The following is a 10,541-nucleotide window of genomic DNA, read 5'->3' as shown; positions in this document are numbered from 1 at the left end:
GGCTTGAGAGTGAATCTGGGAAAGTCAAAGATTGTGGCCATTGGTGAGGTGGAGAACATTGGGGTTTTAGCTAACATCCTTGGGTGTAGTGTTGCCAATTTGCCTATGAAGTATTTGGGTCTCCCTCTTGGGGCTTCGTACAAGGATACGGCTATGTGGAATGAAGTGATCGAAAAGATGGAGCGTCAGATGGCAGGTTGGAAGAGAATGTATCTTTCTAAAGGAGGTCGCTTAACCCTCATTAAGAGCACTTTGGCTAATCTTCCGACTTACTTTTTGTCTCTGCTTCCGATTCCTGTAAGTGTAGCTAAAAGGATGGAGAAAGTCCAAAGAGATTTCTTATGGGGAGGATTAGGGGATGAGCCCAAGATGCATCTTGTAAGTTGGAACCAAGTCTGCAGCCCTCTACGATATGGTGGTCTTGGCATTCGGAAGTTGCACCAATTTAACCAAGCCCTTTTGGGGAAATGGCTTTGGAGATATGCAAATGAAAACGGGGCTCTTTGGTGCAAGGTGATCAAAGCTAAGTATGAAGACCAAGAAGGTGGGTGGTGCACGAAGGATGTTTTGGGCTCTCATGGTGTGGGTCTATGGAAGCATATTCGTAAAGGGTGGAATTCCTTTGCTAAAGGGATTCGGTTTGAGGTGGGGGAGGGTTCGAAAGTTCGTTTTTGGCATGATATTTGGTGTGGGGACAATTCTTTGAAGCAAGCTTTCCCGTCCTTATTCAGTATCGCCAGACACAAAGATGCTTGGGTGAAGGATAACTTTATTGGGAGGAATGGGATTATTGAGTGGAATGTCATTTTCGTTCGATCGGTCCAAGATTGGGAGTTGGAGTTGGTCTCTCCTTTCTTTGATCGGTTGTATTCTTGCAAGGTTTCTCTTGGCAGTGTAGATCGTATTTGTTGGGCTTCGTCTAGGAAGGGCAAGTTTGAGGTTAAGTCGTTCTATAAGGCTCTGTCCATCTCTAATCAAGAGGAGTTTTCGGAAGAGCATCTGGCGTACTAAGGTGCCTCAGCGGGTGGCTTTTTTTGGGTGGACTGCGGCCCTCGGAAAAATTTTGACTCACGACACGCTGCGCAAGAGGAACATAGTGGTAGTGGAGTGGTGTTGTATGTGCAAGAAAAACGGAGAGTCAGTTGATCATCTTCTTCTCCACTGTGAGCTCGCAAGTGCTCTTTGGCACATGATTTTTCAGCGGTTTGGGTTGCATTGGGTCATGCCGTGCCGGGTGAGGGACTTGTTTGCTAGTTGGTGGTCGGGAGGACGATCTCGAAGCGCGGTTGTGTGGAAGATGATCCCTTTGTGTCTTATGTGGTGTATTTGGAATGAAAGAAATGCTAGATGTTTTGAAAATTCCACTAGGACCTTAGAGGATTTGACTCATTTTTTCTTCTTTACTCTTGGACGGCTGCTTGGCTAGCTCCTTTAGTGATTAGTTTCTCTGAGTTTCTTTTTCATTTTTCTCCTTCCTAGGCGCCCTCTGTTATACTTCCCGTGTATATGGGTTGCGCCCCTCTGCGCTCTTTTTATATCATCATTACTTATCAAAAAAAAAATATTGTGCTTAGCTTATGGGGATGCAGTCATGCAGATTGGTGTTGCTTAGATTCAATGGGGGTGTTGGGGGGTATATTGCTCATGTGGGATAGAAGGGTGGTGGAGAAAATCAAAGAGTGTGGGTGAGTTTTTGCTGTTTCTTTCAGAAATGTTGAAGATTAATTTTCTTGGGCTTTTGCGGTTGTTTATGGCTCTAATGTCGATTGTGATAGGAGGCTTTTATGGGACAAATTGGCTAGTTTGATTAATTGGTGGGACTTACCCTAGTCCATAAGGGGGATTTCAATGTCACTTGTTTTTCCTAATGAGAGATTAGGTGAAACCCGTTTTTGTACTGCTATGGTGGAGTTTTTAGATTTCAATTTTTAGCAGGAGCTCATGAATATCCCTCTTATGGGTGACACATTTACATGGTTAGCAACAGGGACCCTCCTTCGTGGTCTAGAATTGATAGATTCATTGTTTCTCCTGATTGGGAAGCCTAATTCCCTGATTTGACCTAGAATAGGTTGCCTAGATTGTGCTGGGATCATTTCTCCATCCTTCAGGATTGTGGAGGCTTTCCTAGAGCTAGAAGATATTTCATGTTCAAGAACATGTGGCCAAATCAGAGGGTTTTGTAGATAGGGTGTAACAGTGGTGGACCTCTTTATCATTTTCAGGGTGCTCCCAAGTTATATTGTGGCTCAAACTTAAGGCTTTGAAAGTTGATGCAAGAGTTTGGAATGAGGAGGTGTTTGGCAATGTAGAGAGAAAGAAAAAGTCTGTTTTGGATGATTTGCTGGTTTATGAAGGCTTGGTAGAAGACAAAGGAATAAGAGAGGAGGAGACAACAAGGAAGGCTATAGTGATTAATGATTGGGAGTGGTCAAGTCTTTTGGAAGAGGTGAGTTGGAGGCAAAAATTGAAGGTGTTATGATTAAGAGAGGGTGACAAGTGCACAAAAGTTTTTCGTTGAGTGGCCAATTCGAATAGAAGGAATAATTCCATTGATCAGTTGGTGGTTAACAGAACAGTTTTTTCATATCGAACTGTGATCAAAGAACACATGGTGCAGTTCTATGATAACTAGTTACCAAACTCGGTTGGATGACCTTTTTTTTATTCCACCAAAGGGGGGGAGGCCATTCGAGGAAGATGAGGTCTTTGAGGTGGTGAAAACCCTTAACAAGGCCCCAGGCCTGATGATTTTATTATTGGGTTACTTCAAAGACTGTCGGCAGGTGCTCAAAGTAGACATAATGAATGTTTTCCATGATTTTCATGCTAGAGGTGTGTTTGACTTAAGCCTTAAGGCCACTTTCATTGCTCTAATACAGAAGAAATTAGGGGCCGTTGACATTATGGATTTTCGACCTATTAGCTTAGTGGGTGGAGTTTACAAGATTGTTGCAAAGTTCTAGCTAACATTTTTTTTGATAAGTAAAAGTCATTGTATTAAAAGCGCAAGGGGCGCAACCCATGTACACAAGAAGTATACAAAAGAGCCCACTACACGAGCTTTAAACTGAAAAGGACTCACATAGATCTATAAATTCCGTAAGCGTTGAATCTTAAAAAGTTCTAGCTAACATGTTGAAATTTGTAATGGAGAAGATTGTTTCCAAGGCTCATAATGCTTTCATCAAGGATATACAAATTCCACTCTATCCTCAAAACTAACAAGTGCCTTGATAGTAGGATTAGATTTGGGGAACCATTGTCTTGGGACAAGGAGATCCATTGTCTCCCTTTCTGTTTCTTATTGTTATAGTGGCGTTAAGTAAAATGATTTCTGTTATAGTGAATGGGGTGCCTATTATTAGGCTTCTCGGCAGGGTCCAGAAGTGGGAGTGCCTTCAACATTTCTCACATTTTGTTTGTAGATGACACCTTATTTTTTACTGGCCAAATCCAAATCATCTTTGTAGATTGTTTGTTTTTATGCTTTGAAGCGGTTTTAGGTTTGAGGATTAATCTAGCAGGGTTGGTCCCCATTTGAAATGTCACTAATGTTGAAGAGAAGTTGCAGCGGGATTTTTTGTGGGATGACAATGGTGAAGAATTCAAATTCTACTTGGTTCGCTAGCTTAAGGTGTGTATTCCAAATTTTGAATGAGGGTTAGGGGTCCGAAATTTACTTTTGTTTAACCAACCTCTTTTGGGGAAGTGGCTTTGGCGCTATGCATATGAGAGAGAGGCCTTATGGAGAGTGGTTGTGGATTCTAGATACGGTAACTCGTGGGGTGAGTGGTTTTCTAATAAGGTCCATGGGTCGTATGGGGTGGGACTTAGGAAAAATATCAGGAGGGGCTAGAGAGAGGTTTCTAGTCACGCTAGATTTAAGGTGGGTGATGGCTCCAAAAATAGATTTTGGCATGATGCGTGGTGTGGGGATCAAGGCATGAAGATTGTTTTTTCGGACTTATTCAGTATTGCCCAATTTAAGGAAGCTTCTGTGGCATACCATTTGGATCTCTCTAGTGCCTCTCATCAATGGAATGTTAACTTTCTTAGAGCAGCTCACAATTGGGAGTTGGATCTCTTTACTTCGTTCTTTATTTGTTGTATTCCTTAAGGTTGGGACGGTGGTGAGGACAAGCTTTGTTGGGTACCTTCTAAGAGAAGGTTGTTCAATGTTAGATCATGCTCCTATGTCCTTGTTCCTTATGATAATACTCTTTCCCTTGTAAGAGTTGGTGGAATAAGGTACCCTTAAGAGTGATTCTTTGCTTGTTCGGCCTCATTAGGGAAGATTCACACCATGAACAACTTTAGGAAGAGGCATATCATTATTGGCAATTTGTTTTCCATGTGTAAGAAGAGTGGGGAATTAGTGGATTGCCTTCTACTCCATTGTGAAATTTCCAGTGCTCTTTGGAACGCTATCTTCAACGGTGCAAGGTGGCTGGCTTGGGTTATGCCTAGTTGAGTCGTAGACTTATTTGTATGATGGAGAGGGCAAGTGGGTAGGCTTCATTTTGATGCAGCATAGAAGATGATACCGTCCTGCCTTATGTGGTGTCTTTGGAGGGAAAGAAATGATTGGAACTTTGAGGATTGTAAGTGAACATCTGTAATGACCCAGGGAAAAGCGCTAGCCACATCTGCGTTATTATCCCAAAAAGACTAGTCAATTTGGAGTTTCTCTAGAATTCATTATAAAGCACAGTTTCACCTAGTAACTAGGCAATGTGGGACTTAGCACCCATGACTATCTTTATAAATCATCCACTCTATGTGGGCTTCTTCTTATCTTTCCAATATGGGATCGGGGTGTTACAAACTCCCCCTCATAAATTCCTGATGTCCTCGTCAGGGCCACATCATGCAGTGCTTCAGTACCACATGACCTGGGGTTACTAGGTGGCTCTGATACCATTTGTAATGACCCAGGGAAAAGCGCTAGCCACATTTGCTCTATTACCCCAAAAAGACTAGTCAATTTGAAGCTTCCCTAGAATTCATTATAAAGCCCAGTTTCGGCTAATAACTAGGCAATGTGAGACTTAGTACCCATGACTATCTTTATAAACCACCCACTCTATTTAGGCTTCTTCTCATATTCCCAATATGGGACCGGGGTGTTACAACATCGGTGGAATTAAAGGCTTTTTTCTTTAAGACACTTTACCACTGGGCTGCTATATTTGATTTTATTATTTCTAGCTATCAAGCTTCTCTAGATCTTTTCTCTTCTTTTAATTATGTGTCTCTTATATACATCATGTGTACTTGGTTGTGCATTTGCGCTTTTTAATAATACTTGCGATTACTTAAAAAAAAAAAAAAAAGCGTGTAAATTGTTTGGTAAAATCGTGGTTCGACCTTTAAAATTGTGTGTTTATAAAAACGCACCCCCCTGCATGTGATTTGAACGTGTGCATTTTTCCATGTTTTCAAATGGTCATTTCTTTCAAATACACTCCTAAACAGGACATTTTCCGTGATTTTGTTTGGAAATGTACTTTTGACCTTCGAAAGTGCGGGGCCAAAGGACTCGAAGTCTTCCTAGCAAACATTTCCTTTGAGAACATATGGAATATGCTTTCTGAAAATTATGGCAGTGCTTCCATAATAGAAATTGATATTCGAATGTACAATCAATGTACACACTTAAGTTTCATTGTTTACGTGTAGCAGTAATTACTTTGTTTTTTTTTTATTTGTGTTCCTTTTCTTACCCATTGCCTTTTGTATATTCCTCTGGTTATAGATGCATTTTGATGAAGGTTTGTCAGCACGACATAGAGGTGGACATTCTACTAAGCTTGTCACGAAAGGAGTTAGAGGAAAAAGTGCTTCTGAGAAGCTTACTGAAGAAGGACTTGTGAGGTTTTCTGCTCGAGTTTCAATTCAGGTAATGACATCTATTTGATATGTGAGGGGAAAAAATTCTTGTAAGCTGAAAGCAATCCTGGAATACTATTTTTAAATAATCGGTTAAGGCATTAGAGGCTGAAGGAATCGTTGGTGAATTGAGCCAGAAAACATGAAAGATAAAAAGGAGAGGAAAGGAAAGATAGCATGTTGATTCACATCTTCTCATATTATTTTGGAAGATTCCCTTTTTACTTGAGAAAGATGATTTTCCTAAACTAAGTTTCACGCAAGTCATTTGCTAGTTAGAGTAACAAAATATATATGCTTCCTCACTACATGCATAAAGTGATAATGTTGTGTTTAGTAGGGCATAGTTGTATGTCCCTTTGGACGTTTGACCTACTTATGCTTACTGTCTCATCTTTAAATGTTCTAGTAAGGTGAGGACATCTTTGTCTGGTGTACCGAGTTTGATGCTCAATAGGTAGCATTTAGACATCTAATATATTGGTTTTCTTCTCTTTGTTTTGTCATAAATCATAATCAAAAGAAAGGGATTGGAATATTTTGATGTTTACATTGATTCTTGGAGGTATGACCCTTGCTTGGTGCTTTTTTACTTTTGGAATTTGATCCTTGGTATAAGAACTGCTGGTAGAAAGCAATGGTTGAAGGAAGGATCATTTTTCCAGTAAGCACTGATCATGTATTAAATGCATCAACTCATTCTCTAGTAATGTCACTATGCAAGCTTCCATTGCTTACTGAGAGACAATCCTTAATCAAATGATTACTGCTCTTAACTAACGCGGAACCTTAATTAATTGCCTGATGTCTTTCTAGTCAAATTATACACATTTATTGGTTATGGTAGTTTGTATAAACCAAGTGAATAGATATTTTATTTATTGAAAACTGAAAAGCAAAGGATCCACGTATGCGTTCTACATATATCAATATTCTCTATTTTTTTAAATATCATTGGTCAAATTCTCACAAACTTCCTTTGGATTTTTTATATATTGTAGGTGGAAGTTGTGAAATCCTTTAATGATTCAGATGGGCCCCAGTGGAAATATTCACTTTTTGGGAATCCGAATGACCTTGAAACATTCAGGTGTGTCTTCTCAATGAAAGCTGGTTTCATTCATTATGCATGACTAGCAAATGTTGTTTTTAATCAGTATGAGTCCTTTTCTTTTTGGCAATTTGACAGTTTTTTGTTTAAATGAATAATAGTTTATTAGAAGAAAGGGCAAAGCCGGTAACTAAATGGTGTTATTTTTCAGTGATGCATGACAAAGCAATTATTACAGAATTTATTTTTATAAATCAAGACCATACACCAAGCGACAAATATTAATTTGAGCTGTAAAGAGGGGCCTGCTTTTGTTTCTTCAAGTGGACATGTTTTAATTATTTGCATCCTTTATAGTGTTAATTAATATTTTGTAGATCAGGGATCTTTATCTTGAATGTTTGAATTGGGTATAGTTGCTGCTCATTAATAAATAAAGCCATTTAGTTGTGAATTAAGGCCTCCTGGGTATAGGCCATGTTGGTAATCTCTTCTCTCTCTCTCTTTTTCTCTCTTGTTGAAGATATGTGGCTGATTTGATTTTACTCCCAAGATTTCCCAGATTTTATTTTCATATATTTCTCATCAATTGTATTTCCATATAAGAATGTATCTCCTCTATATAAACGCATGTACCTGTATCAATTAATCATCAAGAGATAATAAGACCAAACTTTTCCCTTCTCTTTCAACTTGGTAGTAGAACAAAGGTATTGAGTTCAAATTGTGGCTCTACAGTTTGTCCTCCCTCAAACTTGTATCCGAATGATCTTCCCTCCTCCCCCATCCCTCCCTAGCCACCTTTGCCTTCTTGCCTGCCAATAGCCTCTCTCTCATTCTACCCCATTCCTACTCCACCAAAGACACCTCCCACAAACTCGTAGTCGTTGCCGACTCATCTGTGGTTCTCATTGGGATCGCTGTCTTCCTTCACTTTTGCGCCGGCAGACCCTTGAGTTCACCGATGACAAAACCTGATGATCTAACAACAGAAACAAGTTGTTTCCCACCAAATATGGGAGCCAGCAAGACCACCACCACGGGCTGTGACTCTGAGTTCCTGCACCTGGGGACTTTGGTTAACTCTAAGGGGGTCAATGACGATCATTGTCCCACCACTAGGAGGAGAGTTGATGACAGTGGCTTGAATACTTGAAAGCTGGACTCTCCGGAGCTCCACTTGCTTCTGCTGCTGGCTTGGCACCATTCGAACGATGGCGAAGATGAAGCGGAAGAGGGAGACGAAGAGGAAGAGCAAGAGTTTTACTTACCCAAAGTGTCATTGGGCAGCACGTAGGGCTGCCAATTTTGACACGACTCGCGAACTTGACACGAACACGACATGAAGTTACAAGGTTTGGGTTTGATCTAAACGGGTTTGGGTCATAATTGGGTCAACCCGTTTATTTTCGTTTTTGGCGGGTCAACCCGCTTCACCCACGAGTGACCCGCCTAACCCGTTTAAATAAAAAAAGAAAGCCCTAATCTAAAGCCTAACACGTATTTACCATGTAAACTTTCTACTTTGAAATTTGCTATTTGCTATGGAGTTGAAAATTGCTAATCTTTGTGAATATATTTATTGAATGCCAATTTGTTAACAATTAAACCTATTATATTTTTATCATATTGTAATTTGTGAATTCTATTGAATTCCAATGGTATTATTATTACATTATTTTTCCTATTTTTATTTCAATCGGGTCGGGTCGGGTCGGGTTACCCCAGTTATTTTTTGTGTCGTGTCCGAGTTTAGGATAATTGGGTGGCGGGTCACCCAGGTCATATTCGGGTTGAACCACCAACCCATTTTGCACATCTAGCAGCACATAATCAGGGTCACGAAGAGCATTTGTGTTGATGGACGAGAAGAGGAGCGATTCCGATTGGTTGAAGAGGCAATGTTGTTCTGTGCCCTTCATGTCCCTTCTAGTGCGGCTTCTCGTAGTTGTTGGATAGAGAAGAGTATGACAAGAATTTCTAGGGTGGGGAAGACGATGATTGCTGGGGTGGGGAAGACGAAGATTTATGGGATGGGGATGAAGGAGATTTTCCTTACGCTTCCCTCCTGCCACCCGCTTGGACTGGGCTTTGATAAGGGATCTGTGTGAGGGGATCAATGTCACTTTAGTGGTTACCCCTTGGAAGGTTAAGGGTAGAAAGGAGCTTAGGAACCTAGAATGCTCCTTCAACTATGATGTTAAGGGAACATCCTCTAGGCGGGGGAATGGTAAGACTCACACTTTCTAGTGATGAGTGTCTCAGGGGTTTTGTGGGTTTTGGTTTTGAGGGCTTATTGGGTGTTTGGTTTTGTGGGTATTTTTGCTGTTTCGTTTGGTTTTCTTGCTCGTTTGGAGCCTCTTGTATATACTGCATGTGTATTTAGGGGTGCCTTATGCTTTTTAATAATATAAACTTCATTAATTATCAAAAAAAAAAAAAATGATGTGAAATGACACTGAATGGCAGAGGAAGCTTACAAAAAAAATAAATGTGGGTGATACTTGGCGATTGATGAACGAACGGATGAAATAGATAAGGACACGTGGCAAAGGATGAAGGAGGGTGTGATATTCGAGGGCTGGATTTAATTGAGAAGCCAAAAGAATAATTGAGAAGCTGCTACTTGCTGGCATTGTAAAGTGGAGGGACGTGCATCACTAGATGAAGTTGAGAAATTCCATGTGGTGCAAGATAAAGAAGAAAGCGTGTGATATACTTGTGGAGGAAAACACCAAGCTTGTGGCCACTAATGCTCCCAGATCTGAAGGTCAACCATTCGCCTGCAATGGGATGAAGGGGCGAGATGAAGACGAAGGGTAAAATATGATTTTATATATTTTAAAAGAATACAGGGGTGCTGGGGATAGAATTCTGTTGGAAATGGAAACCAACCTCCGCCCCTGCCTCTGCCTACAGCCGGATGCCGACCTGCGTGGGTCGACTGTCGGAATTGCCTCTGCCTACACAGCCCTATCTTCACGGCTAAATGTCTCATGTTTTTCTTAAAATGTTATAGGTCGATTTTGCACTATTAAATCTTATGACACTTGTAATTTAATTCAGTGGAATAGATTTCACATTCACGATCTTTTCTTGTGGCATGCTAGCTTTAGAAATGTATTGAAGTACTAAGAGAGACTTATTTGCTGTTGGCATGCAGGAGAAGATGTAAAATTGCTGAGACTCTTGTGGAGAAGAATTTTGATTTAGCTTTCCAAGTGATATATGAATTCAAACTTCCTGGTAGACTACATAATGACTTTTGGTTCAACTTGTGTTTCATTGTGGTAATTTAGCTTTTGGAATTAGTGCAGTGTGCTCACATACATATGTATCCATCTCTTCTCATATCTTGCAGCTGTTGATATATATGCCGGTGTTGCTGCATCACTTGCTGAGAGGAAAAAAGGCAGTCAATTGACGGAATTTTTTAGAAACATAAAAGGCACAATTGATGATGATGACTGGGACCAGGTACTGCAATTACATTCTGTTGGTATTGTGTTTAACACTGACAGAAACTGAGAAAGACAGAAACTGAGAATCACTTTGTGGAAGAATTTTCTTCATTTATTTGAATAATACACAAAACGTT

The 10,541-nt window shown here is 40.3% G+C and overlaps 1 protein-coding gene across 1 annotated transcript in view; it reads left to right on the top strand.

The window, feature by feature from the left end:
* Window positions 1-10,541, top strand: part of LOC132190698 (uncharacterized) — a 122,308-nt gene that overhangs the window by 88,529 nt on the left and 23,238 nt on the right. The window contains exons 32-33 of the mRNA XM_059605742.1: window positions 10,107-10,189; window positions 10,305-10,420. Coding sequence (XP_059461725.1) covers window positions 10,107-10,189; window positions 10,305-10,420 — 199 coding nt within the window. The remainder of the gene's footprint in view (window positions 1-10,106; window positions 10,190-10,304; window positions 10,421-10,541) is intronic.

Source organism: Corylus avellana, chromosome ca8, assembly GCF_901000735.1.
Source record: "Corylus avellana chromosome ca8, CavTom2PMs-1.0".
Lineage (NCBI taxonomy): Eukaryota > Viridiplantae > Streptophyta > Magnoliopsida > Fagales > Betulaceae > Corylus > Corylus avellana.
This window is presented reverse-complemented; position numbering and strand designations above follow the sequence as displayed.